The sequence below is a fragment of the Pleurodeles waltl genome, chromosome 5 (assembly GCF_031143425.1).
Source record: "Pleurodeles waltl isolate 20211129_DDA chromosome 5, aPleWal1.hap1.20221129, whole genome shotgun sequence".
NCBI lineage: Eukaryota > Metazoa > Chordata > Amphibia > Caudata > Salamandridae > Pleurodeles > Pleurodeles waltl.
The window spans coordinates 747,702,421-747,716,992 of NC_090444.1; the positions used below are offsets into that span (position 1 = coordinate 747,702,421).

Sequence of the window (14,572 nt, forward strand, 5' to 3'; positions counted from 1 at the left end):
ACGGCTCGGTATCTGACCCTGTATTTTCAATGGCTGGAGCTGCTAATGATCCAATTCCCACCACTTCTAGTTCTAGCTGTGCTACAACATTCAAACCTCCAGTACAAGCTCAATGGAGCAGTGGATGCAACAGATTTTAGTAGAACTGCGGGCAATCAAGCTATCTCAGGAGGAGGCTCACAAGGAGGATCAGCTTAGTCAACTAAACACCCATTTGACTAACTTATCTACAAGGCTATCCCAGGTCAAACTGCTCGTATCGGACTTGGAGGATTTGGGAAATCAATCTGGGTCGACCATACCACGGATTCAATCAGAATTAGAAGAGTTTAAGATGAAGCTAGAGGATTTAGAAAATAGATCACGACACTCAAATCTTAGATTCAAAGGGATCCCGGAGGATCTGGAGGCAGCATCATCAGTCACCAAGATAGTCTCAGACCTCATACGCAATTCTTTTCTCCCGGAGACCACCAAGACGGATTTAGATCTTTCCATAATGAGAGCACATAGGGTACCCTTTGTGTGCCCTACAAACCCAAAATACCCTCGTACTATTGGAGTTAACTTTGGGGATCTAGGATCAAAGAGCAAATCCTCTCACAGGCAATTAAAAAGAGGGTCTTCAAGTCAGGAGATCTATTCAGTTTATGTGTGTTCTCAGACATGTCAGCCTCAGCGGCCAAACGGCGATGTGAATTTGAGGGATTGATTGATGACTTCAAAAAGCTTGGGGCACCAGCAGGGATCGTTCAATTAGCTAAGCTGAAAGTTTTGAGTAATGGCAAAATACATATCTTCCAACGTGTGCAGGATGCCAAAGACTTTTTAACTTCTTTAAAATGTTATCTGAAATGACATCTCCCCACTAAGGGCTAGGAAATAAGTCATGTGGAGGGTGGGGAGTAGGTTGGGATAACAAGGGTTGCACAAGACCTTTTCTGAAGGGGCTCTTTTTCCTTTCTTTCTTGGTGTTCTTTCTTTGCACTTTTTTCTCTTTCATTTGCCGGAATGTGCATCCTTGGGCGTCTGGCTCCCAGAATGCCAAGCCAGTGCACTAAAATTTTGGGTTATGAGGGGGGGGGTCATGCCAGTTGGGGCACTAGGTGGGGCCAAGACGGGGAAGGGCCCCGTCAAGTACAAGGGGGAGGGGCAAGATCGAGGTTTCACAGGGCAGAGGGGAGGGGCAAGAAGGGGGGCTTCACAGGGGGGTGAGGGGTTCAGGAGGGAATAGTACAAAAATGCAGGTGGTAATCAACCAACTTAACTATTTGCTTGAAGAGAAAACACAAGACAAAAGTTTAGCTAAACTAGTAGTACTAGGACAATGGGGTATGGCAACAAGGATCAGCACTTTGCGAAACAATGGGATTTAAATTAAGAGTTGCCTCATATAATCTGAATAGGGATAATAATAACGTGAAATTGTGAGCTGCAATTAGTTGACTGGAATCTGCACAGGTTCAAGTGCTTTTTTTTACAGGAAACACATCTAAAGGTTAACGCTAAGATGCCTAGTCTTCCGCCATATGTTGCTAATTCTTTCTATGCTTCAGCGGGTGCCGCAGTACGGGGTGTGGCAATTCAGTTCTCTAGGAAATTTGTAGGGAGAATAAATAGTGTAGTCCGAGATCCACAGGCCAGATGTATAATAGTCTCCGCAACAATGGCAGACAAAGAGTTTCACTTCGTAAGCTATTATGGTCCAATAGAGGATGATACAAACCCAATGCAGACACTATATATGCATCTTTCTCTTCTTCAAGGGTATCTTGTAGTAGGAGGAGACTTTAGTGTTATACCAAATACTCTGTGGGACTCATCACGGAAGAATAAAGCACAGAATAAACCAAAAACTTCTCAGCTCCTTGCAAAACTGATACAAGAGTTAGCCCTAGTAGATGTGTGGCGAGCCGACCACCTTTACGTTAAAGAGTACACGTGCTATTCCAAAAGGTATAATATGGCATCAAGAATTGATTATATTCTAGTCTCATTTACATTAACCCCTTTACCGCCATAGTAATGGTAACGTCCATGGCTGCGCCTGTGTGGCGCCATGGATGTAACCATTAAATCCATTGAACAGCCCTCGGGAGAAGCGCTAGCCCTCCCCCTGAGGACCCCCCCCCCAGGCCAGGGCTGGAAGGGGAATACCTTCCCCGCCCCCCATGACAGCAGCGCACGATCGCACGCTGACATCATGAAAGGGAGGAAAGACGCGGTGGAAGCCATTTGCTTCCAGGTCATCTAGAGAAAGGAGGTAGGTTTTACCTCCGGAGGGGGGAATGCCTGTAAAAGAGGCATCGAGGGAAAGGAAAGGATTTTCCTTTCCCTCGATGTCTCTTTGAGCATTCCTCCTTCCCGATCGCGATATGATTGGGCAGCAGGAATGCCCACTAGACACCAGGTAATTAGTGTGTGAGTTTACTGTTTTGGAGAGTGACCCCTTGGGCAAGGGCTGCTCTCCTTTTGGGGGAAATGCCTTTTTTTTGCCATTTCTGCCCCCCTTGGGGGCAGATTGGCTTTATTTTTAGGCCGATGTGACACCAAGGGGGGCAGAAAGCCACTAGACACCAGGGATTGTGTTTTGTTTTTTTGTGTTGGGGGCTGCCCCTTGGGCAAGGGTCGCCCCCAAGGGCCCAAAAGCACTATTGGGCAGTTCTGCCCCCTTTGGGGTCAGAGCGGCCTATTTTTTTAGGCCTTTCTGCCCCCAAGGGGAGCAGAATCCCCATAGCATCAGGGATCATGTGTGTGTGCTTTGTGTGGGGAGGTGGCCCCTTGGGCAAGGGTCGCCCCCAAGGGGACAATGTAATCTAGGCCAATTCTGCCCCCCTTGGAGGCAGATTGGCCTAGTTTGTGTAGGCCCTTTGCCCCCGGTGGGGGAGGGGGGGGCAGAAACCATGAAGACGGCAGGGATTTTATTTCTTTTTTTTGTGTTGGGGGTGCGCCCCCTTGGGCAAGGGTCGTCCCCAAGGGGCAAAGAGCACTATTGGGCAGTCCTGCCCCCCTTGGGGGCAGATCGGCCTTTTTTTTTTCAGGCCCATCTGCTATCAAGGGGGGCAGAATCCACTTTGCGCCAGGGATCATGTGTGTGTTTTGTGTGTGTGGGAGGGCCTTGGGTCGCCCTCCAAAGCGGGCAATATATTCTATGACATTTCTGCCCCCCTTTGGGGCAGACTGGCCTATTTTTTTTAGGCCCATCTGCCCCCAAGCAGAAAACACTAGATACAAGGGAACATTTAAAAATGGTTGGTGGCGGGGTGTTTGTCAACTGGCGAGGTATTTGCATTTATGATAATAACAGTTTATTTCTTCTTTCTTGTTCTAGTTCAAAGCTTTTGCTTCCTTTGTTGTGGCTTGTTGCAGTTTTGGCAGGGGTTGTCCTGCGGTATGCGTAGTTGCATGCTTTAGGTAAGTAAATACATTTACTCCATAGGAGTATTGTTGCTATGCATGAATGACATGTTTGTAGGTGGTGTACTAAATGCAGGATTGTGTGTGAAATTGTCTTTAGATTTATGCACAATGACTATTGTGTTGTCTTATGTTTAATTTGCTTTTTTTCCTCTTTTTAGTGGGATATCATTGGTGATTGCTGTGGCTGTGCAGAGTAGTTGCTGGTGAGTCAAGCATTTTCAGGCAAGTGAGCGGTATAGTTTTTGAGTTTATAACTCTTAGTGATAAAGTTACACTTTGTTACTTATCTTACACAGTGCTGGTTGTTGGTGGTGCATATGTCCAGTTAATTTTTGTAGGAAGGATCATGGCTAGCCGTAGGATGACCGCTCAGCAGGTTGTTGGTGTGCTTTTTGAGTCGTCTTCTGACCATGATTGTGAGACGGAGTCTGCATTTGAGGCAGAGGAGGAAGTGCAAGTTTCTGGAAGTGAATTTTCTGTCAGAGAGGAATCATCTGATGATGAATCCACTCTCAGTGCTGATGAAGGGCCTATTTAGAGGAGGACAATGATGTGCCGATGTTGCAGGAGCCAGCGGCTGAAAGGCTTCCCATTGGAAGACCTGACACGTGGGTTGCACCAAACAAGGAGCAGCCACAGTTGCCTGTGTTTACTGGTTTCCCAGGGTGTCGAGTTAATATGGAAAACTTTTTGCCCCTCAACTTTTTGGAGTTGTTTATGGACAATATATTTTGGAAGAGATTGTTGAGCAGACTAATTTGTATGCAGAGCAGTTTTTGAGGGACAACGCTGCCAGACTTAGGCCACACTCTAGACCTAGCCGGTGGATTCCCACAAGTCTGGAAGAGTTGAAAAAGTTCTTGGGTTTAACTTTTTTGATGGGGCTGATAAGGAAGCCATCACTGTTTTCATATTGGTGTACTAGTCCCTTGATGGCAACTGTTATATTTCCTGCCATCATGAGTCGTAACCGGTGTGAGCTTCTTCTTCGGATGTTGCATTTTGTAGATAATGCTTTAGCCTTCCCACGAGATCACCCTGATTCTGACCGTCTTTTTAAGATTAGACCTGTCCTTGATCATTTAGTAGATCGGTTTTCAGAGATCTATGTTCCAGGCAAATAAATATCTGTAGATGAGTCTTTGGTCCTGTTCAAGGGTCGTTTGGTTTTTAGGCATGACATTCCTAGCAAGAGGGCACGGTATGGAATTAAGATGTATATGCCAGGCAAATAAATATCTGTAGATGAGTCTTTGGTCCTGTTCAAGGGTCGCTTGGTTTTTAGGCAGTACATTCCTAGCAAGAGGGCACAGTATGGAATTAAGATGTATATGCTGTCTGAAAGTAGTACAGGATATGTTTATAATTTCCGGTCTACACTGGTAGGGATTCCAATATTGACCCCCCTGGTTTTCCGCCCTCTTTTGGAGTTAGTGAGAAACTTGTGTGAGAACTTGGTAGAAGACTGTTTAACAAAGCTCACCATTTATATGTAGATAACTTATACACTGGAGGAGTTCAGTTGTTCATAGTGGACACTGTTCCTTGTGGCACAATCCACTCTAATCAGAAAGGCCATCCAAGAGAGCTTGTCTGTAAAAAACGTGAGAAGAGACAGTGCAGTGCCTTGCGGAATGATGAGCTGCTAGCTCTGAAATTTGTAGACAAGAGGGATGTGTACATGCTAAGTACCATCCATGATGAGAGAACTTCACCTGTGGCTGTTTGGGGTCAGGTTGCCAAAGTGCGCAAACCTGTGTGCATTTTAGACTATAATAAGCACATGGGTGTTGTTGATAGAGTAGATCAGAGGTTGGAACCTTACACTGCTGCTCGTAAGTCTTATGTTTGGTATAAGAAATTAGCGGTTCACTTGTTCCGCTTGGCAACTTTTAATGCTTTTGTCGTGTTCAAGGATTTCTCCAGAGTCAAGGATGACATTTGTGAAATTTCAGGAGTCTATCATAACGAGCCTTGTTGTGCTGGAACAGGCAAGAGTTCCTAGAGAAGCAGTGGTGGAGGATGTGGCTAGATTGAAAGATAGTCCCTTTGCTGAGCACATTCCTCCCACAGCCAAAAAAAAAACTTTCCTGCTAAGAGATGTACACTCTGTGCAGAAGAGGTATCAGGAAGGAGAATAGGATGTACTGCCCTGATTGTCCTTCAAAACCTGGGCTGTGTGTGGGTGGCTGTTTCAGGAGCTACCACACACAGAAGAATTATTGGGAAATTCCGTGAGCATATACTGCTGTTTTATATTTTTATATGTTCCGTTTCACAGTTGGCATTACAGACATATATTCAGTTACAGCTTTTGTGTTTGTAGTTTTGTACTTATTTATAATTAGTGGTTTCTTTGTTGTTTAAAAACAACAACAAAAAGTGATGGCGGTGTGCGTGGGGTGGCGCTTGGCTGGCGGTGTGCTGGTGGTGGCGCTTGGCTGGCAGTGTGCATGGGGTGGCGCTTGGCTGGCGGTGTGAGTGGGGTGGTGCTTGGCTTGGGGTGTGAGTGGGGTGGCCCTGGCTGGCAGTGCCAGCCAAACACCAGTCCACACACTCATCAGCTGGTGCGATTGCTGTATCAGGCATGTGGGCGTATGAAAGTGAGTCTGCCCTTGAGTGGCGCTGTGGGTCGATGCGAGTGTTTAATGTGCTGGGCCCGTGGCTGGCGGCGTGAATGGTCTTGTGCATGTCATGTATGGAAGGTGTGTGAAGGGACTGTAAAGCTGTTGGTGCCTTGTCGTGGCTTTACAGCTCACAAGCTGCGAGTCATTGGTTCAGTTTTTTGGCCTTTCAGTTATTAACAGTGCATTTCATTTCTGTGAAATCTCTTGTTAATAAAATTTGATCCACTGAACCATCACTCACCCTTGTGCCAAATTCGACCATTATGTGTGGTAAAAATGACAAAACCTGCTCCGCTGTAATCAGGCGTCGCAGCACACCTGTGACACGCTAGGTGTCTCAGGTGGGCCCCTGATGATGAAGCATGCCACCAACTTGGTTGGTGGGTGAGGGGTCTTTTTAACATAACCAAAGTGCGTTTCTTTTCACAATTTTTGTGTTTGGAACAACACATAAGTAGGTGGACACATCAAATGTATCTATTGCAAAACTACCTGTGTTTGGGGGTGCACCTATGTTTTTGGTCCCGGGTGTGGCCTTCATCTAGGGAAACCTACCAAACCCAGACATGTTATAAAAATAGACACCCAAAGGAGTCCGAGGAGGTGTGGCTTGCCTGGATCCCCCAACACTTTCTTACCCAGACTCCTCTGCAAACCTCAACATTTGCTTAAAAAAGCATTTTTCCTCACTTTTCTTTGTAGGATGCACCGCTGCTGCACACATTTCCTACCACCCAGAGTTCCCCTCAGTCTCCCAAGTAAAATGATACCTCACTTGTGTGGGTCCCCAAAGCAGAGTCAGCCTAAAAGATGTATAAAAGAAAAATATGTGCTTATCAAGTCACTGGGCTATCCCCTCAATCTCTACAGGTTTTTGGCATTTTTCTGTTGCAGGCACCTGGGCCACTCACACAAGTGAGGTATCATATTTATTGGGAGACTTGGGGGAATGCTGAGTGGAAGGAAATGTGTGCCTTCTCTCAGATTCCAGAACTTTCTGTCACCGAAATGAGAGGAAAGGGTGTTTTTTGGCCAAATTTTGAGATTTGCAAAGGATTCTGGGTAACAGAACCTGGTCATAGCCCCACAAGTCACCCCATCTTGGATTCCCCTAGGTGTCTAGTTTTGAAAAAATGTGCTGGTTTGCTAGTTACCCCAGGTGCCTGCTGAGCTAGAGGCCAAAATCCACAGCTAGACACTTTGTAAAAAACAGCTCTGTTTTCTTTCGGAAAATTTGATGTGTCCATGTTGTGTTTTGGGGCATTTCCTGCTGCGGGCACTAGACTTACCCACACAAGTGAGGTATCAGTTTTATCTGGAGACTTGGGGGAATGCTGGGTGGAAGGAAATTTGTGGCTCCTCTCAGTTTCCAGAACTTTCTGTCACCGAAATGTATGGAGAAAGTGTTTTGTTAGCCAAATTTTGAGGTTTGCAAAGGATTCTGGGTAACAAAACCTGGTGAGAGCCCCACAAGTCACTCTATCTTGGATTCCCCTAGGTGTCTAGTTTTCAAAAATGCGCAGGTTTGCTAGGTTTCCCTAGTTGCCGGCAGAGCTAGAGGCCAAAATCTACAGCTAGGCACTTTGCAAAAAACACATCAGATTTCAATGTAAAAATGTGATGTGTCCATGTTGCGTTTCCTGTCGCAAGCATCAGGCCTACTCATGCAAGTGAGGTACCATTTATATCGGGAGACTGGGGGAATACAGAATAGTAAAACAAGTGTTATTGACCCTTGTCGTTCTCTTCATTTTTTCCTGCCAAATGTAAGACAGTGTGTAAAAAAGATGTGTAATTGAGAAATGCCCTGTAATTCACATGCTAGTACGGGCACTCCGGAATTCAGAGATGTGTAAATAACCATTGCTTCTCAACACCTTATCTTGTGCCCATTTTGGAAATACAAAGGTTTTCTTGATACCTATTTTTCACTCTTTATATTTCAGCAAATGAACTGCTATATAACCGGTATAGAATGAAAACCCATTGCAAGGTGCAGCTCATTTATTGGCTCGGGGTACTTGGGTTCTTGATGATGGAAGACAGGGGATTAGCTCACCCCAATATGGCGGTTTATTATGAAGCAGCTGTATTGGATTGGGCGTCAAGAGTAGCGCAAAAGCCAAAATTCTATTTCTATCTCAATCAGATGATGCTAGAAACCAATATTCAACTTTCACGCTTTTTGAAAGTCCCTCACCTACCAAAAAGGGTTAGGTATAAATTGCTGGTTATGATTCAATTAACCATATCACAGATAAAGGGCAAGTACCAAATTGATAAGGCATACTCGTTCCTGCGAGTAAGGGACTATTGGCTTTTAGGAGTGGAATTAAGTCAAGGCAATGTACAGCAATGGGAAGCAATGGGCTTTATGACTTTAGAGGATTTTTATCTAGCAGATCGCTTTAAAACATGGGCACAGTGTGTAATGGGTGTAAGTGATATTCCAGAAAATAAAAAAAAATGCATATTGCCAAATCCAGCACTCCTTACATTCAGCGCGACAATCACTGAATGGCGCTGATAAAGCCATTGCTCAGGCCTTTTACGATAATCAATTAGGAATTGGTAAATGGTATAAACTACTTCAGGGTGCAGTGTCAACCAAGGTAATCTCCCAACTTTTGGTGCGAATAGCCAACATGACAGGATGTAAGATAGAGATACAGCATTGGAGAAAACACAATGAGGTATCGTATAAAGCACTTAGAGGGGCGAACTTTAAAAGGATTACCCTGTTTTCTAAGTGGTTGTTGTACTATACCCCCATTATGATAAGAGAAATGCATCCAGAGACATCAGGCTCCTGTCCACGTTGTCAAAAATCTCAGGGGGATTGGATAAATATGTGCTTTTCTTGTATATTTCTGGAAAAGTACTGGGATCTGATTTTTCAGAGGATGAGTTCCTGGATAGGCCATGTGATTACCCCTAGGGGCATTACGTAAACTACAAATATTTCTATTCCATCCAGACAAATGGTATTTGTGGGTACTGTAATAGCCTTATCACTTATTCTGCAGGCATGGAAATCACCAGTCCCCCGACATATGCACAATGGGAGACGAAAATGGAGTCCACTAGGGTAAAAGAAAAATTGTATGCCCAGCGGATAGGAGCCATGCCAAAATATCAAGGGATATGGGCTAATATGACTAACTCTGTGATAAATCAGGTGGAGGAGAGGGGAAGCTGAGGATGTAAACTTAAGATGCTTGTTTTTGAAAAATTCAACAAATTCAATGTCATAAGTAAATATGTCTAGCATCAATGTATAAGGCAATGTTTTAAGTTGGATGAATATATGTAATGCAAGTTTTAAGTGCTGAATAAAAAAATAAATAAATAAAAACATTTGCTTTGTTTAATCACCATGACTGTGTATATTGACTGTCATTTCTCTTCCAGACAAATTTGGCTTTAACAGGATGCAGTGGCTTATTGGGGTTTTCTCCACCTTTTCTGGAAGGAAATGCCCAGTCCAAGATGGCTGCTGCTATTACACTTTTGCCCACCAATTGGCCACTCTCCAATGTCTGCACACACTAGTATTCATTTGACCACATGGCAAGCCTCCACCTTCATTATGTGGTGTCACTTGGTTGCAACCCATGCCCTGGGGGGAAAATCTTTCCCTAGTGCTTCCACTGAAGTTCCAGTCATACTCTCTGTGGTTGCCAAGATCCACATTTGGCCTTTGTTCCACCTCTATGAAACATGGATCAGTTTCCTGGCTTCCTCTGTCTGGTGACTGGAAACATGAATTGCAGTAATATAAAATACAAAACTTTGAAAGTGCATAAATGTACTCCTACAGGAATTTTAACTTGTACTGAATTCTCACACCCAGTCAGACTCAATTCCCACATATTTTACAAATCGGTCAATGTGTAATTCTAATGCCACTCAATGTATATTTAGGGCAAATGTGTGATATTGGGACTAGGTGCATGTTGACATTTTTGTAGAGGACTACTTACATAAAATGAATATTTTGGCAATCTATGTTTTTGCATAATATATTTTTGCAGCCAAAGAACCCGATTACAAGGACGCAAGGTTTTTTACAATACCTGCAACAACACCTGTTTGCACAGGGATTGCAATTATAAGTGGTGCAAAATTTACCACACAGTAATTACCCTGTGCGAGAATGGTCACAACCCTGGATTCATTTCAACAGGTCACACCTACTGAAATTTAACAGGGGGAAAGGATCATTAAAGTACCAGGAGAGACGGATTTTAATGCGGAAAGCACCAAAGCCTGTGTTTTCTCCATCAAAATGAGAAAAATCATTACTGGACTCAATAAAGCCAACCTGAAAATTCCAAATATGGGAGACTTTACCGTGTGCAATAACACTCCTGCCAGCCACTTGTAATCAGCTGTGTGATCACATGATATCCAGCTGTCTAAGTAGGATTACTTTTGCCTGAGATGACTGGTTCCCCATCCTTGTGGCCAAGTAAGATGTAGAGGTGGAAGCAGTGTCCACCATCCTAGAAGATACTGTGAGTATGAGGAGAGGTTGTGACATGTCACCATTTCTCTTAATATGGTATCCATAGCAGGGTACAGGACTAGAGAGTGGGGTTTTGCTACAGCCTAAGGAGCAAATTCCATTTTAGTTTTATCTGCTAAGTACACACACATTCCGATAGACAGTGTAATAAGGAAAGAAACTGGAGAACAGATTGCAGAGTTTTTCAAGACAAAGGCACTCCAGTTTTGGAGAGGAAATATGGAGGAATTGAATAAGGGAAATTATTATGTTAATGTGACTGGGGAACTAGAAAGCATTCACTGACCTAATGGCTGCAGCTCCCTGTTGACATAAAAAAGACTATGATCTGTCATCTATTTTCCACAGACATAGAAGAGGGATGACTGTCTATGTGTTTAGTAGGAGTCCGGAGCGTAGGTTTTAAATAATGCCACACAGCCCTGTGGAGGCATATCCTTCACCCGAGTGCTTTGAAAATTCAAAAAGAAGCACACAACCACCATAGAAAGTTTTCACATCACCATGGCTCTCCTGGAGAGACATGAAAATATATGTGGGTCAGCTTCCAGGGCAATTGTTCATTCTGCACAGTTGACATACTAATGTCTCAGACAAAAAAAAGTTTTTTGTCGATAAAATCCTGCAAATTCAGGAAAGAATGAAATCTAAAAAAAATCCTTACCTGGCGAGTTTCAGCAAAGTTGATGAGGAAGATGGGTCTCAGCACTCTAGACCACCGTACACTATTCACTCCAGCAACTGTAAGGGCCCCGTAGATAATCAGATCAATTAAATTCAACTATAAAATAATCAGAGAAAACCACAGACTTATGATCAATAAAGGGTATTATATTGGTATATCAAACCAAACCAGGCACATAATATTCACAAGCTTAGTTCTACAGTATTTGTAAATAGATTGTGCATTACAAATTTTCAAATTTGCCTTCAAATAGGCTTTGTTTTCAAATAAGGAAAATACTTGCCCCAAATCCACTCCTCGTTTTGCTTGTTATACGTCACCAGAAACATCCCAAAATAAAGTGCTCATTGTGCTGCACCTGTACAGATGGGAAGGTAGGCCCCTACATTTCCAATACTATGGGGATTGCAGTAGGATGAGCCTGTATGAATGAAACAAACTTATTTTGATGGAGTTTATCTTTAAAGTATGTCTCTGCTGTGAACCACAATGGAATGTCTCCTGAAAGGATGAGTGGTGTTTCAATTCACGTTTCCTAAGGTAAGGTATAATCTGGCAGAGTATGATTCCATACTATTTTCAGTGTGTCTATATGTTTCCTTGTGAGAGTAGTGTACATGATGTTTCAAGAGATAAGGCGAACCCTTACCAAAACCTGAGTTACATCCATTATATATTTGGTTCACCATCAAGGAAAGATTTTCCATAGTAGCGATAGCTGAAAGTTGACAACTTTATCTACTGTATTTGTCTCTGAGGCAAATTGGCATCAAAGATGGCTCCTAATATTTTTATCTCCTTGCAAGTGGTTAGGCTAGTGCAGTTGGAATTGGACTTGGTAGTTATCCACCATTTGTGTAAATTGGAAAATGTAAATGTTTAAGAATAGTAGTTTATGCCATCTGAGATGAAGGCACTATTGTTTGCAGTCTTACAGGAAGGAGTGCATCCATTTTAAAGGAAGTGTTTATCACACCTGCCCACAAGTCAAGTCTTTTAGGAAGAAGTATCATATGCCACTAGGAGATCACAGGATTACTGGTTTGACTTTATCCAGGGTGACAAAGAGTGTTTCTTATGTGCCTACAAAGGATTTAGTTCCTCACTTTTATTTGAACCCAAAATGTTGGTTGGGAAGTATGCTATTGTCTTAACTCCTCTCCCAAGGATTTTCATCTCTCAAGGATTTTCTCATGGTAATGAAGATTTGAAATCAGACAACAATTTGACACATTATGATGGTTTTCTGTCAAATTCTCAGGGAGAGGTGTGATGACTGTGTATCACTCTGCATTAATAGGGATAAGCTGATTTGTTTTCAGAGATGGTGGTAGCTTTTGGGGGAAGGATTTTTTTTAAATTGAATTTAGCACTTTGTTTCATCAGTAATTTGGGAGCTCCAAATTTCTGAGCCAGATTGAGGACACCTTCTACTTCCAAGGTTTTTTTTATAAACGGGTTTTATTGTTTTCCAGACACCAATAAAATACAATCAGTTACACCACAGTGCTGCAGATAATACCATTGTTCATAGATATAAAATAATGAATAATCTAGTTTCAGCCCATGATATTCCCATCATTTAGCCCAGATCTTCCTGTGTTTTTGTGTGCAGCCAGTAGCAACATAGATGGGTTGTTGTTGTTGAGCGAATCACTTCACCCCGCCTGCCATACGGCAACTGTGGGAGAACCTGTGGATTTCCATTTCCAGGAAACCTCTCACTTGGTGAATAGCAGGGCTACCCCAATAAATATGCGCTCCACTCTTGGGTCATCTAGGTCCTCAAGCAAGTCCAATACGGAGACTCTAGGGGAAGGTCTATTGGTCGGTCTAGCACTAACAATAGCTCTTGCATTATCCTTCATCAGAATCAGGGCATCACAGGACAAGACCAGACCATATGAAAAAAAATCTGCTTCTGTTGCAGAACTGTGGAAGCAGGTAGTCTGGGAACCTTACCATCTCTCGGGAGTCGCAGGTGGGCCATACAGATTGAGTGATGATAGTAAAGCTAGATCAGCCTGAGGGGTGTGGAAATACTCACAGGGCATCCTCATCTCCCTCTGCAGTCTGCATCATCTAGTTTGCCGACCCATGCCTCCCACCTCAGATTCAGTCTGGTGAATTGGTCTGGTGCATTAATGACCAGGGATTGATACACCTGTGAAACGGTGCCTGTGGTGATCTTCCCCATCAGTAGTTTGGCTTCAAGAGGGGTGAATTCAGAAATGATATTTCAGGGAGAATATTAGCTGTAAGTGAGTGTTGCAGTTGCAAGTTTTTGGTAGGCTGAGTCATCCTATCCTCCATTGTGCCAGTTGTTAATATCAATCAACTGTGAGGCCCGATAGTCACATGGTAGGTCTGTCATTCCCATTCCTCCACTGCAAAGAAACTATCAACAGTTAGGCAAAGATGATCTGGGAGTGACCACCCACCTATAGGAAGGAGTGGATGATATTGGGAGAAAAAGGTTTTGGAACAAATATCAGTAACAATATAATGCCTTAAAGAGGGTCACCCGGCCCAAAACATGAAGAGGGAGTCACGCCTATTTCTGAAGATCTTTATTCAAATTAGTAACGAGGGGTGTCAAATTGTGGCTCCATGTAGACTCTAGTAACACAGAGATGTGCATAACCAAGTATCAGAAGGTTAAGAGGTGTATTGGGATCTCAGCCAGCCAGCAGTAGACACTAGAGTCACCTTTTATCTTTACCCATACAGACCTTGCTTTATTTACTACATTTATTTTATTTAGTCCTGAAGCCTCCTCATAGATGTTGAGTGTTGCTAGGTAGCGAGGGCTCAATGTCTGTGGACTGGTCAGAAACAGCAGAACGCCATCTGCATGTAGTGCAATTCTCTTGGGTTCAATGTCTCATGGTCAATCTTGTAGTTAGGCTTCGCAGAGTGTGATCCATGCTAGGGGTTCAATTGCTAGGGTGAAGAAGAGAAGGGAGAGAGGACAACCTTGACCGGTGCCTCTACATTTGGGGGAAGGGGACAGAGAATGAACCATTTAACTTGTGCGGATGGTTCTGAGTGCAAAAGCTTGGTAAGCTTATGAAAATATGCCTATACCCTGCCCTGTCCTGGGACACTGTTCAGGAAGGACCAATCAACCGTGTTGAAGGCCTTCTCAAAAAATCTATTAGGAGTAGGGCGGAAGGATGACGGCGGGGGTGCATTTGGGAGTGGGTCACTTGGATTCTGCGAATGCTGTGTCGTGTACCGTGAGTATGCATAAAGCCACATTAGTCCAGATGGACCAAAAAGGGCAAACTGTATCACAGTTGGTTAGCTAGA

The 14,572-nt window shown here is 43.5% G+C and overlaps 1 protein-coding gene across 1 annotated transcript in view; it reads right to left on the minus strand.

Moving 5' to 3' along the window:
* The window catches only part of LOC138296005 (two pore calcium channel protein 1-like), a 538,306-nt gene that overhangs the window by 356,776 nt on the left and 166,958 nt on the right, over positions 1–14,572 (minus strand). Inside the window, exon 5 of the mRNA XM_069234709.1 lies at positions 11,240–11,356. Within this exon, the coding sequence (XP_069090810.1) occupies positions 11,240–11,356 (117 nt within the window). The remainder of the gene's footprint in view (positions 1–11,239; positions 11,357–14,572) is intronic.